Genomic DNA, 14,349 nt, shown 5'->3' with positions numbered 1-14,349 from the left:
ACTCATATAATCCTCCACCATTCTATCAATGTTGAGAGAATCATATGCAGTGACAGTAGACGACATGTCCGTAATCGTTGTCAGGTCCTTCAGTCCGGACCAGATGTCAGCATCAGCAGTCGCTCCAGACAGCCCTGCATCACCGCCAGCGGGTGGGCTCGGAATTCTGAGCCTTTTCCTCGCACCCCCAGTTGCGGGAGAATGTGAAGGAGGAGATGTTGACAGGTCGCGTTCCGCTTGACTTGACAATTTTGTCACCAGCAGGTCTTTCAACCCCAGCAGACTTGTGTCTGCCGGAAAGAGAGATCCAAGGTAGGCTTTAAATCTAGGATCGAGCACGGTGGCCAAAATGTAGTGCTCTGATTTCAACAGATTGACCACCCGTGAATCCTTGTTAAGCGAATTAAGGGCTCCATCCACAAGTCCCACATGCCTAGCGGAATCGCTCCGTGTTAGCTCCTCCTTCAATGTCTCCAGCTTCTTCTGCAAAAGCCTGATGAGGGGAATGACCTGACTCAGGCTGGCAGTGTCTGAACTGACTTCACGTGTGGCAAGTTCAAAGGGCATCAGAACCTTGCACAACGTTGAAATCATTCTCCACTGCGCTTGAGACAGGTGCATTCCACCTCCTATATCGTGCTCAATTGTATAGGCTTGAATGGCCTTTTGCTGCTCCTCCAACCTCTGAAGCATATAGAGGGTTGAATTCCACCTCGTTACCACTTCTTGCTTCAGATGATGGCAGGGCAGGTTCAGTAGTTTTTGGTGGTGCTCCAGTCTTCTGTACGTGGTGCCTGTACGCCGAAAGTGTCCCGCAATTCTTCTGGCCACCGACAGCATCTCTTGCACGCCCCTGTCGTTTTTTAAAAAATTCTGCACCACCAAATTCAAGGTATGTGCAAAACATGGGACGTGCTGGAATTTGCCCATATTTAATGCACACACAATATTGCTGGCGTTGTCCGATGCCACAAATCCACAGGAGAGTCCAATTGGGGTAAGCCATTCCGCGATGATCTTCCTCAGTTGCCGTAAGAGGTTTTCAGCTGTGTGTGTATTCTGGAAAGCGGTGATACAAAGCGTAGCCTGCCTAGGAAAGAGTTGGCGTTTGCGAGATGCTGCTACTGGTGCCGCCGCTGCTGTTCTTGCGGCGGGAGTCCATACATCTACCCAGTGGGCTGTCACAGTCATATAGTCCTGACCCTGCCCTGCTCCACTTGTCCACATGTCCGTGGTTAAGTGGACATTGGGTACAACTGCATTTTTTAGGACACTGGTGAGTCTTTTTCTGACGTCCGTGTACATTCTCGGTATCGCCTGCCTAGAGAAGTGGAACCTAGATGGTATTTGGTAACGGAGGCACACTGCCTCAATAAATTGTCTAGTTCCCTGTGAACTAACGGCGGATACCGGACGCACGTCTAACACCAACATAGTTGTCAAGGCCTCAGTTATCCGCTTTGCAGTAGGATGACTGCTGTGATATTTCATCTTCCTCGCAAAGGACTGTTGAACAGTCAATTGCTTACTGGAAGTAGTACAAGTGGGCTTACGACTTCCCCTCTGGGATGACCATCGACTCCCAGCGGCAACAACAGCAGCGCCAGCAGCAGTAGGCGTTACACGCAAGGATGCATCGGAGGAATCCCAGGCAGGAGAGGACTCGTCAGAATTGCCAGTGACATGGCCTGCAGGACTATTGGCATTCCTGGGGAAGGAGGAAATTGACACTGAGGGAGTTGGTGGGGTGGTTTGCGTGAGCTTGGTTACAAGAGGAAGGGATTTACTGGTCAGTGGACTGCTTCCGCTGTCACCCAAAGTTTTTGAACTTGTCACTGACTTATTATGAATGCGCTGCAGGTGACGTATAAGGGAGGATGTTCCGAGGTGGTTAACGTCCTTACCCCTACTTATTACAGCTTGACAAAGGGAACACACGGCTTGACACCTGTTGTCCGCATTTCTGGTGAAATACCTCCACACCGAAGAGCTGATTTTTTTGGTATTTTCACCTGGCATGTCAACGGCCATATTCCTCCCACGGACAACAGGTGTCTCCCCGGGTGCCTGACTTAAACAAACCACCTCACCATCAGAATCCTCCTGGTCAATTTCCTCCCCAGCGCCAGCAACACCCATATCCTCCTCATCCTGGTGTACTTCAACACTGACATCTTCAATCTGACTATCAGGAACTGGACTGCGGGTGCTCCTTCCAGCACTTGCAGGGGGCGTGCAAATGGTGGAAGGCGCATGCTCTTCACGTCCAGTGTTGGGAAGGTCAGGCATCGCAACCGACACAATTGGACTCTCCTTGTGGATTTGGGATTTCGAAGAATGCACAGTTCTTTGCTGTGCTGCTTTTGCCAGCTTGAGTCTTTTCATTTTTCTAGCGAGAGGCTGAGTGCTTCCATCCTCATGTGAAGCTGAACCACTAGCCATGAACATAGGCCAGGGCCTCAGCCGTTCCTTGCCACTCCGTGTCGTAAATGGCATATTGGCAAGTTTACGCTTCTCCTCCGACAATTTTATTTTAGGTTTTGGAGTCCTTTTTTTTCTGATATTTGGTGTTTTGGATTTGACATGCTCTGTACTATGACATTGGGCATCGGCCTTGGCAGACGACGTTGCTGGCATTTCATCGTCTCGGCCATGACTAGTGGCAGCAGCTTCAGCACGAGGTGGAAGTGGATCTTGATCTTTCCCTAATTTTGGAACCTCAACATTTTTGTTCTCCATATTTTAATAGGCACAACTAAAAGGCACCTCAGGTAAACAATGGAGATGGATACTAGTATACAATTATGGACTGCCTGCCGAGTGCAGACACAGAGGTAGCCACAGCCGTGAACTACCGCACTGTACTGTGTCTGCTGCTAATATATAGACTGGTTGATAAAGAGATAGTATACTCGTAACTAGTATGTATGTATAAAGAAAGAAAAAAAAACCACGGTTAGGTGGTATATACAATTATGGACGGGCTGCCGAGTGCCGACACAGAGGTAGCCACAGCCGTGAACTACCGCACTGTACTGTGTCTGCTGCTAATATATAGACTGGTTGATAAAGAGATAGTATACTCGTAACTAGTATGTATGTATAAAGAAAGAAAAAAAAACCACGGTTAGGTGATATATACAATTATGGACGGGCTGCCGAGTGCCGACACAGAGGTAGCCACAGCCGTGAACTACCGCACTGTACTGTGTCTGCTGCTAATATATAGACTGGTTGATAAAGAGATAGTATACTCGTAACTAGTATGTATGTATAAAGAAAGAAAAAAAAACCACGGTTAGGTGGTATATACAATTATGGACGGGCTGCCGAGTGCCGACACAGAGGTAGCCACAGCCGTGAACTACCGCACTGTACTGTGTCTGCTGCTAATATATAGACTGGTTGATAAAGAGATAGTATACTCGTAACTAGTATGTATGTATAAAGAAAGAAAAAAAAAACACGGTTAGGTGGTATATACAATTATGGACGGGCTGCCGAGTGCCGACACAGAGGTAGCCACAGCCGTGAACTACCGCACTGTACTGTGTCTGCTGCTAATATAGACTGGTTGATAAAGAGATAGTATACTCGTAACTAGTATGTATGTATAAAGAAAGAAAAAAAAACCACGGTTAGGTGGTATATACAATTATGGACGGGCTGCCGAGTGCCGACACAGAGGTAGCCACAGCCGTGAACTACCGTACTGTGTCTGCTGCGACTGGATGATAAATGATATAAAAAATATATATATATCACTACTGCAGCCGGACAGGTATATATTATATATTATATAATGACGGACCTGCTGGACACTGTCTGTCAGCAGAATGAGTTTTATTTTTATAGAATAAAAAAAAAAAAAACACACAAGTGAAGTCACACGACGAGTGTTTAACTTTTTCAGGCAATCACAATATAAGTATACTACTAACTATACTGGTGGTCAGTGTGGTCAGGTCACTGGTCAGTCACACTGGCAGTGGCACTCCTGCAGCAAAAGTGTGCACTGTTTAATTTTAATATAATATGTACTCCTGGCTCCTGCTATAACCTATAACTGGCACTGCAGTAGTGCTCCCCAGTCTCCCCCACAATTATAAGCTGTGTGAGCTGAGCAGTCAGACAGATATATAATATATATAGATGATGCAGCACACTGGCCTGAGCCTGAGCAGTGCACTGCACAGTGCACACAGATATGGTATGTGACTGACTGAGTCACTGTGTGTATCGCTTTTTTCAGGCAGAGAACGGATATATTAAATAAACTGCACTGTGTGTCTGGTGGTCACTCACTATATAATATATTATGTACTCCGGGCTCCTGCTATAACCTATAACTGGCACTGCAGTAGTGCTCCCCAGTCTCCCCCACAATTATAAGCTGTGTGAGCTGAGCAGTCAGACAGATATATATAATATTATATATAGATAATAGATGATGCAGCACACTGGCCTGAGCCTGAGCAGTGCACACAGATATGGTATGTGACTGACTGAGTCACTGTGTGTATCGCTTTTTTCAGGCAGAGAACGGATATATTAAATAAACTGCACTGTGTGTCTGGTGGTCACTCACTATATAATATATTATGTACTCCTGGCTCCTGCTATAACCTATAACTGGCACTGCAGTAGTGCTCCCCAGTCTACCCCACAATTATAAGCTGTGTGAGCTGAGCAGTCAGACAGATATATATAATATTATATATAGATAATAGATGATGCAGCACACTGGCCTGAGCCTGAGCAGTGCACACAGATATGGTATGTGACTGAGTCACTGTGTGCTGTGTATCGCTTTTTTCAGGCAGAGAACGGATTATAAAGTAAACTGCACTGTCCTCACTAGTAAACTCTCTCCACTCAGTCTCTACACTTCTACAGTAACAGTACTCCTCCTAGTCAGCTCCAGTAAATCTCTCTCAGTCTCTTATAATCTAAATGGAGAGGACGCCAGCCACGTCCTCTCCCTATCAATCTCAATGCACGTGTGAAAATGGCGGCGACGCGCGGCTCCTTATATAGAATCCGAGTCTCGCGAGAATCCGACAGCGTCATGATGACGTTCGGGCGCGCTCGGGTTAACCGAGCAAGGCGGGAGGATCCGAGTCTGCTCGGACCCGTGAAAAAAACATGAAGTTCGTGCGGGTTCGGATTCAGAGAAACCGAACCCGCTCATCTCTAGTATATGTGCCTAACATCTGGTCTACTTGGGCCTTCTCACCCTTGCTTCCCCACTCTGGTAACAAGAATAAATCCCTGTAAAAATAGGTGGGGGTCTGCTAACCACATACTGTATGTGTGTGTTCTCATTCTGAGCAGATACACCAAGGATAGACTGATGTAGCAGTCACACTGCATCAGCCTCACATTTATTTTAATAAAAGGGTCAAAGATTTCATTGCTAGTACGATAATCAATATCCTTCCTTCATCAAATATGCAAAAACGGGTAACAAACATACACAAAAAGGAGCTCCAACATTAAGATTGAAAGGGCCTCATCTGTTAAGGTCTGGTTAGTCTGACAGTGCTCTCTATGGAAAGCAGTTAGTTTCCTGGCTGTCGGGATCCAGGTGGTCAGGATACCGATGCCGGAATCATGACAGCCAATAGCCTCTGTGCGATGCTTTTGTACTTGTGCGGGAAGGGGGGGGGGGGGGCACACATGCGGGGTGGACTAGCCCTGTGCTGGGCGTCCCCCCGCATGTCAGGGTAGCTGATCATGGATGTGCTAAGTTTAACACATCTACGATCAGGTCTGATTTAGGCCCAGACTGCACAAAGTGGATTTTTGCAGCTCTGCGTACACATGGGATCGCACGCTAGAACACAGAGATTTAACACTCCACCTGGAGGCGGCAACTATCTGTATGCAGGACTGCAAACTTTGCAGCCCAGCGATCAGGTCTGAAGCAGCCCCTGAGTTAGTGCTTTACAGAACAGCGACAGTACTGGTGCTGAGTGTGCTGTTTCAAATTAGCAATTGAGAAATAGATATATCAGGATGAATAAAAGTGAATGCACAACACAAATCACTTTGGTTTGCAATGATGCACACACCTACAGTGTATGTTCCTGATTCAGGTTGGATTGCAAATTCTGCTAAGTAGCAGAATTTGCAATCCATGAGATTGAACGCTGGGGGGGCCGACCAGCATGCTGACTGCCGCCTCCCCCTCTCGATCAAGCAGAAAGTGTGATCACATCGCAATTTCTGCTTGATAGCAGAAATTCAGGTTGCCTCCTGCCGGCGCAGCTTAGCTGCACCTGCAGGAGGCCCACCGGCATCTTTCCGATCGCGGCAGCTGCATGTGACGTCACACAGCCGCCGTGATCACGCCCCTCGTTTGCGTCCCCATGCCCCCCATTTAACTTATTGACAGGCCTCTGCCTGATTGACAGGCACGGCACGTGCCTCACCTATTGTTTAGGATATTTTTTTTAAATGTTGTTTACGTGTAATAGTGCTACGTGGGGGAGTGCGGGTCTCCGAACCAGGGGATGGTGAGGTATTGATTTGTGTGTGTGTATATATATATATATATATATATACTCACTGCACCTCCTGGGGGGTGTCTGTACTCACTTTGCCACTTGCGGAAGGGGTATGTGCTCACTACATTGACTGAGGGTGGGTCATGCTCACTGCACCTCCTGAGGGGGTCATACTCACTGTGCCACTAGGGAGGGTATATGTGTTTGCTGTACCATTTGAAGGTTGGCATAGTCATTCTTTTACTGGGTTGGGGGCATGTGCTCACTGTGCTGATCTAGGTGGGGGCATACTTATTACTACACAAGTGAGGGGTGTGTGCTTGCTACACTCCTTGAGGGGGGGCAACGTACTGGGGATGGGAATGTGCTTGCTGCGTCGAGTAACTATGGATGATGTAGTGGTTAGCATTACTGCTTCAGAGCACCTGGGTTCCACTCCCAGCATGGCCCTAACTGTATGGAGTTTGTATATTCTCCCCGTGCATGTGTGAGTTTCCTCCGGGTACTCCAGTTTTTAAAAAAAAATATACTTGTAAATAAATTGGCTCCTGACAAAAATTAACCTTGGTGTGTAATAGTGTAGTACATGGGCAGAATAGATGGACTATTTTATGCTGGCCGCATGTAATAATACTGTGAAAGCGTCCCTCCTAAAATGCCGCAACCATTTTTTAAGGATGAAGGATGCTAGAAGAGGCGGCGGCCATTTTGGGAGGGACATCTCATAGATGGAACCCGGAGGGAGCAGGAAGATGCAGAAATAGGGGATGCGGCAGCAGCGAAGGGCGCAGGCATGGCCAGCAGCATGAAACAACCTCTTGACAACAAGCAGGTACAGTGCTGATTTCAAGTGAGGCTTGGTGCTAGAGAGCATTACTGTGTGGGTCTTAAGATGGTGCAAGGGGCATTACTGTGTGGGGGGATAATAAGGTGCAAGGGGCATTACTGTGTGGGACAAAATTTGGTGCTAGGGGCATTACTGTTTGGGGCTTAATATGGTGTAAGGTAGTGTTTTTCTGCAGGACCATGCCCATTTTAGCAAGACCGCACCCATTTTCTGCTAGACCACTCCCCTTTTGGGGAGGGGGCGTTTCCACACGCAGATTCCTTTCCTCCCATTCCATTACTATGGGGGGGGGGGCACACTTTTGGGTGCCAAATTGGCTAGAAACAGCCCTGTCCTGTAATTAGGAAATGCAGAGTACAGTTAGGGAAGGCTGAGTACTGTACCTCACTAAATAGAAATAATACAAGAGCACTGACACAGTGCTTGGAGATGGATACACCTCTTGTAACAGAGTAACAGGTATTGCAAGCTGGTAATATTGTACACTAGAATCAGTAACAATGTGTACTTGGTCTAGCAATGAGCACAATGAAAAATGCAGGAAGCTCCAAGCCAGAGAATTAATTGCTCTTAATGTTCACAGTGGATTGTGCACCAAACAGGCAGACGTGAGTTACTAATGATGGGATTCACTGCTGAACGAGAATAGTGGAATGTACAGTCTGAAAGGGAATACATACGTATTCCCAGCGGACGGAATGCTGGCTGTCAATATTCCGACAGCGGCATCCCGCCTGCCATAATGCCGGCAGTGGGCTAAGTGTAAAGAGTCCCCTTGCGGGCTCTCTGCACTTGCCACGCTGTGGGCTCATTGGCTCGCTGCACTCACCACAGGTTCTACTTCCACTCTATGGGTGTCGTGGACACCCACACGTAGGAATAGACCGTGCGCTGGGATTCCGGCTGTCAGCATTGTCGCCTGTTGGGATTCTGGCATCGGTATCCTGATAGCCGGGATCCCTACAGCCGGCAAATTAACTGCATCCCTCTGAAACAGGAGTCAGTAGACAGAGCTGCTGAACAGGAACAAATGAATAAGAAGTCGAAGTGGCAAAGCACAGGTGGTTGGGAACAGTTTATATAGGACAGTCTGCACCTGAATTAGACACTGGAATCATGTGAGTAGTATGGTCTCTGTGACTGGCTGCAATAGTGTCAACTGACTTCAGGCAAGATGGCTGCACCCATGCAGCAGGAGCATTATATTAAAGATGAAATAAAGAGGAATATACTGAGATGACTGGCCTGTGGAGACATGTCAGTCAGTGAATCGGCAGCACTGGTTGAGTTAAGAGGGTCTGAAAACCTTCAGTGTGACATTAATTAAGTTGTTACTTTGCTGAGGCAGTGACAGTGTGCCTAATTTAGAGGCACATGCAAACTGCACGCTTTTCCGATATTCACATAGGTTAGCGATAATTTGCTACTGCACATGCACGAAAACTTCAAATATTTGTTCCTTAGGTCTTTGTAAGGAGATTCGTGTCTTTCCCAATTGTTTTTAAATTGCTCTACTGTCTTTGCCTCAACCATCTCTGTAGGGAGGCTATTCTAGAGTGCAGGTGCAAGTGTGGATTGTGCAGGGGATGGTGGATTGTCTAGAACCACCAAAGGTGTTACTGTGTGCATGGACTCAGAAAGTGGTTGTCCCCGGGCCAGCACATGCTAGTGCACAAGGGAAGGCTGACACTAACATTTGCAAAGACGTTATAGTGGACGCAGCAGCATCCACCTCTGAATCGGGTCCAGTGAGTTCAATTAATCAATAATCAGTCACAGTGAAGTGGCCCATAGAATGAGCATTACCCTTGGCAATGACCATGGATCCCAGAGCATGAAACACCTGGCAATGAGCTTTACCCTTGGCAACGAACATGCATCCCAGAACATGAAACCTCTGGCAATGAGCATAACACCTAGCGCATGAAACCCCTAGCAACGAACAGGTAATTTAAAAGTAATTAGAAGCTTTACTGTAGGGCATAATGTATCACGGGCATTGCTGTGTATGACATAATGTGATGCAGGGGGCATAATATGGTGAAAGGGAGAGGTAAAACAAGGACAATCTATGTGGGTAAAGCAAGTCACTGGGCCAGACTCCTATTAACTAAGTTGTCAGGATAACAGTTGAGCTGCAAAATGTATCTACAATGTGAGAAAAATATAAAAAGTTTATGTAGTACATCTCACACGCACATGAATATCATTGCAAAGCTCTCACACACCAAGGACAGCTGAGGAATGTGAGGCCTGTGTATAAAGAAAGGGCTACATATCACATAGGCCTGTGACATTCTCAAGGTGTCTAAATTAATCACTCTCATCATTCAGCTGTGAAATAACTGCATTCCATCACTGCTGCTACACTGGGCACTTACTCAGGTTCTCCATCTAGTAAACGCCGATATTCAATGATTTCAGCTTCTAGGGTCTCTTTAATTTTCCACAAGGCTTCATATTCCAGTTTGTTGTTCTGTACAGTTCTTAATATCTCAGACAGCTCCTGTTCTACCAAAGATAAGTGACCTTGCAATTTCTCCATTTCCTTCTTGTTTCTGAGCTCGGTTTCATCAATATCTCGTCTTAGGGCATTTACCTGCAATAAAGGTTTCCTTTTAGTCAGACCACAAAGTAATTTCTCATACTGTATGCTGGATGGGAACTGCTAGAAGTAGTAAGTAAATGACAGGTGTGGGATCTCTTATCTGGAAATCCATAAAGTTCCAGAACCAGAATGTAAAAAGAGGTAAAGTATTTCTGCTCTTTATTTATTTTGTGACACACACAGATACATACAATCACTGAGTGTTTCTTACCACAGTTACAGGACTATGAGCAGGTTTGGTGCACAACTTAATTAGGGAAGGGATGCCAAGGGCAGCGAGGGGAAACACAGACAGTGCCACCTACCAGAAGTGGCACAGCAGGTCTCTCCCCCCACGATGTTGGCTCTCTGCACGTGGAAATTACACCCTGCAATGCCGGGCAGCAGGTAAGATCCAGCTGGGGATCAGACCGGACAGGGAAATATGGGGTGGCAGCAACTGGATACACACATCACCTTCTGTCTTCCTGTTTCTCACTCCTCCCATCGGCTTCCTCTCCTGAGTCCCTGCTTCATTAGCTCACCCCCAACGCAGAACCCCCGACCCCCCTCAAAACCCCCTTCAGTTGCGTCACTCCTGACCCTCCCCTACTCACCCTCTCATCGCATCACCTCCAATCCCCCCACTATCGCAGAACCCCGAATGCCCCTACCATTGAGGCACCCCACCATCGCAGCACCTCCGATCCCTCTCATCTTCCTCGTAGCGAGGCACCTCCAACGCCCTCCTCACCTCATCTAAGAACCCCTGATCACCCACCCCTCTCTCCCTCCCCTTTCCCCTCTTTGTCAACACTGCATTTTATATTGCCCTGCTGGGTATCTTAAATGAGCTCATATATGTATAATTTTAGATTATTTAATCCTGTAATTTAGTCTGGCCACTCGTATTGTATAATATATATATATATATATATATATATATATAAATTTCTTTGGGGGGGGGGAGGGGGGTAAAATGGTGTGCTTGGGGCGGCCAGACCCCTAAATCCGCATTTGAACACAGGGGAGGTTTAAAATGTTTCGGTTGAATAAGTTATTTGTTTGGTTACCATATAATTTGCTTTGCCTTCAGTATATACAATTTAGGGGTTGCTGTATACTGCAGTGTTATGAGTGCAGAGTGGACCAGTGGAGAAGTTGTCCATTGTATCCATTCATTAGTTTATCAAGTACATCCTATAAAATGATAGGTAGAAGAATTTGATTGGCTGCTCTAGGAAACTTGTCCACTTCTCCAGGATTTACACTGCTTGAGACATCTCTCCCCAAGTAACCAAAATGATGGCAGCTCTTGGTCAGCAATAACTGAGAGTTATCACTGTTCAATGTAACACACATATGCCTCTGAAGCATAGTGTGACGGAAAAACACTGTTTCCTACTGAGTGCTGTATATCAACAACAGAACACTACTGTAGTGTGACAGTGGCCAAGATGTGAGAACATTCCTATAAAACAATTTATAATCACCTGGTTTCCTGCGTTCTCTAATTCCAGCTGTAGTGACTGTATCAGAGGTCGTTTCTCCCGCAATTCAGCTTGTGTCCTCTTAACTTCTTCATCTTCCTTTGACAGCTGCAGAGTCACAGCTTCATACTACAGAACAAGTAGCACTATGTATCAAACACTTTTAAAAACAACAACAGTATGTAGTAGATGTATCCTAAAATAGGAATTTATCTAGTATGGGGTCTATTCAATGCATGTTGGATCCTCTCCGACGGAAAGGATCTGACAATGCAGTATTCAATTTGCGGGAAAATCCGAATGGTTTTGCCCATTTTCGACAATGCCAATCCGACTTTTTTAAAATTCGGATTGACATTGTCGAAAACAATCCGCCGATCCATGTGTTTTCCGACAAAACGGAATTGCCAACAAGTCGGAAAAACGGCAGCCCCACTGAATAGGTTGAATCATAATTTGACCTAAAAAAGTCGGAAACTGTCGTCTTTCCCGAGTAGACGGCAGTTTCGACTTCAATTGAATAGACCACTAAGTGTGTCATGGTAGCGCAGGGATTAGCTTTGCTGCACTGCGACCATGGATTCCATTCCAAGCGGGACACTAACTGTGTGGATTCTGTATATTTGCAAAAAATGTTTAGACCTGGTCGCTCGCTAGCTGTTTTTTGCAGTCCTGCGTTTGCATAGTCGCCGCCCACCAGGGAGTGTATTTTAGCTGTGCAAGTGTGCGATCGCATGTGCAGCTCAGTGGTACAAAAAAACCTTGTGCAGTTTCTGAGTTACCCAGGACTTACTCAGCCGCTGCGATCACTTCAGCCTGTCCGAGGCCGGAATTGATGTCAGACACCCGCCCTGCAAATGCTTGGACACACCTGCGTTTTTCCAACCACTCCCTGAAAACGGTCAGTTGCCACCCACAAACGCCTTCTTCCTGTCAATATGCTTGCAACTGGCTGTGCGAATAGTTTCTTTGTAAAACCCATCGCACAGCAACGATCCGCTTTGTACCTGTGCGACGTGTCTGTGCATTGCGGTGCATACACATGCGCAGCTCTGACCTGACCGCAGCACTGCAAAAAAAACGCTAGCGAGCGATCTTTTTGTACCGCTCGGCTGCACATGCGATCACACACTTGCGCAGCTAAAATACACTCCCCGGTGGGCTGCGACTATGCGAACGCTGGACTGCAAAAAAACACTAGTGAGCGATCAGGTCTGAATTACCCCCATAGCCAATATCGCAAGCACACATAGACAAAATCGCATAGTCCATATCGCATAGTCAAAATCGTAGATAGCCAAAATCTCACCGTGTGTATGCACCTTTATAGATATATCTGCAGATCAACTGATCTGTAGATACTGTATATCTACAGATGGACTGGGCAGTGTGTTGTGAATATACACTGCCCGATCTGTCGGGAACTGATGTCACAAACCTGGTGGGAATTTACATGCGCCCGCCCAGTTCAGTCGTCTATCACGGCCGGCTGCTGCAGCATGTGTATCGGTAAAGTGCTGTGTAATACCCCCCAACACCTTCAACCAGGTACAAAATCCTCTGCTCCTGGACTCATCAATCAGTTCAACACAGGTGACTGTAAATATACATGAAGTGGGAAGTTCAAGAGCAGAGTGTTTTGTACCCGGTGGTAGGAGTCTGTGAGCAGTGGTGTAGAGTAATGTATGACATTATTCATTACTTATTCATCAGTAAGCAGACCTATAGGGTAATCTATTTGATTTTTAGTTTACCGCCCTGTTAGTTTTACAGTACTACAGTTTATCAGTATAAACTAGATATGTGTAATTATCATGGCTCATTAGTCACTGCACTGGATTTCAGCCAGACAATAAATATGTTGCTGTCTGTCAATGGCCAGATAATAAATATGTTGTTGTCTGTCAATGGCCAGATATACCAAGGATGCTTATCGTTGATACAAATCTTATGCCCTGTATAGCTACAAAAGGTGCAGGTGAAGTTAGTAAAATTGGCACCAGACCCTACAAACTCATTTTTTTTTGGTGTAGCTTGCCTTTAGTATGTTTGCTTAATCACATATTTTACTTCATTTTCACATTAATAGTCATACCCGAGTCTGGAACAGATCATCTGCTTCCTCTTTATTTTTCCTTATAATGTCTTCATACTGTGTACGGACTTCAGACAAAACAGAGTTGAGGTCAGGTCCTTGGGCAGCATCAACAGCAACTTCGATCTTTCCTTTCGCCAGTGACTCCTTGAGAGCTGCAAGTTCCTGTATTAAATGCTACTTGTCAGGGTGCATAGATCTTTATGGACTTATTACAGTAGTATTTAGAACATGTCACTTTTATGTTAATGTGTAGAGGATAGTTATCAGACAAAAGAGAAGTCCATGATGGTATTTACAGAAAGTAGAAATTTGCAAAACACTGTATTCCAAATTGCAACACAGTAGCTAAATCTTTGGAGGCAGGTCATTCAGGCACACCGTCTGCTTTTATCCTGGGTTGGCGGATGGCGCTGGATCGCTGGCTATGTGATAGTAGGCAGCGCTGTTCCAGTGTGTCTTGCACTCCCACCCTCTTCCCCATGGCATGTGTTGTGCGCTCCTACTTCGGCCAGAGCCGGATTAAGGGGGGAGGGGCCAGGGGGTCAGAACCCTGGGCCCCCTGTCTTAATTATAAATTCTTTGTATAAATATTTGACTTTTGTCTGCAAAGAAATTTTATATGTGTAATTTGTGATATTAAAATATTACTTTTTACTAATTGGCCGTGGGCCTCTGTTTGGGTGATCTTTTGGTGAGGGGTTATTCTTTTTAGGACCCCATGAGCTATTGTTCTTCATTATACAGAATTTATCTGGTTGGACTTCCGTGGAGATATATATATAGTGTGTGTTCCCATCTTTAGACCCATTTTCCTTACA

General features: G+C 46.0%; 1 protein-coding gene across 1 annotated transcript in view; it reads right to left on the bottom strand.

Annotated features, from left to right (window-relative positions):
• Window positions 1–14,349, bottom strand: part of LOC134948744 (keratin, type I cytoskeletal 18-like) — a 46,158-nt gene that overhangs the window by 10,737 nt on the left and 21,072 nt on the right. The window contains exons 4-6 of the mRNA XM_063936940.1: window positions 13,529–13,693; window positions 11,437–11,562; window positions 9,738–9,955 (exon numbers count right to left, since the gene is read on the bottom strand). Coding sequence (XP_063793010.1) covers window positions 9,738–9,955; window positions 11,437–11,562; window positions 13,529–13,693 — 509 coding nt within the window. The remainder of the gene's footprint in view (window positions 1–9,737; window positions 9,956–11,436; window positions 11,563–13,528; window positions 13,694–14,349) is intronic.

Source organism: Pseudophryne corroboree, chromosome 8, assembly GCF_028390025.1.
Source record: "Pseudophryne corroboree isolate aPseCor3 chromosome 8, aPseCor3.hap2, whole genome shotgun sequence".
Classification (NCBI taxonomy): Eukaryota; Metazoa; Chordata; class Amphibia; order Anura; family Myobatrachidae; genus Pseudophryne; species Pseudophryne corroboree.
This window is presented reverse-complemented; position numbering and strand designations above follow the sequence as displayed.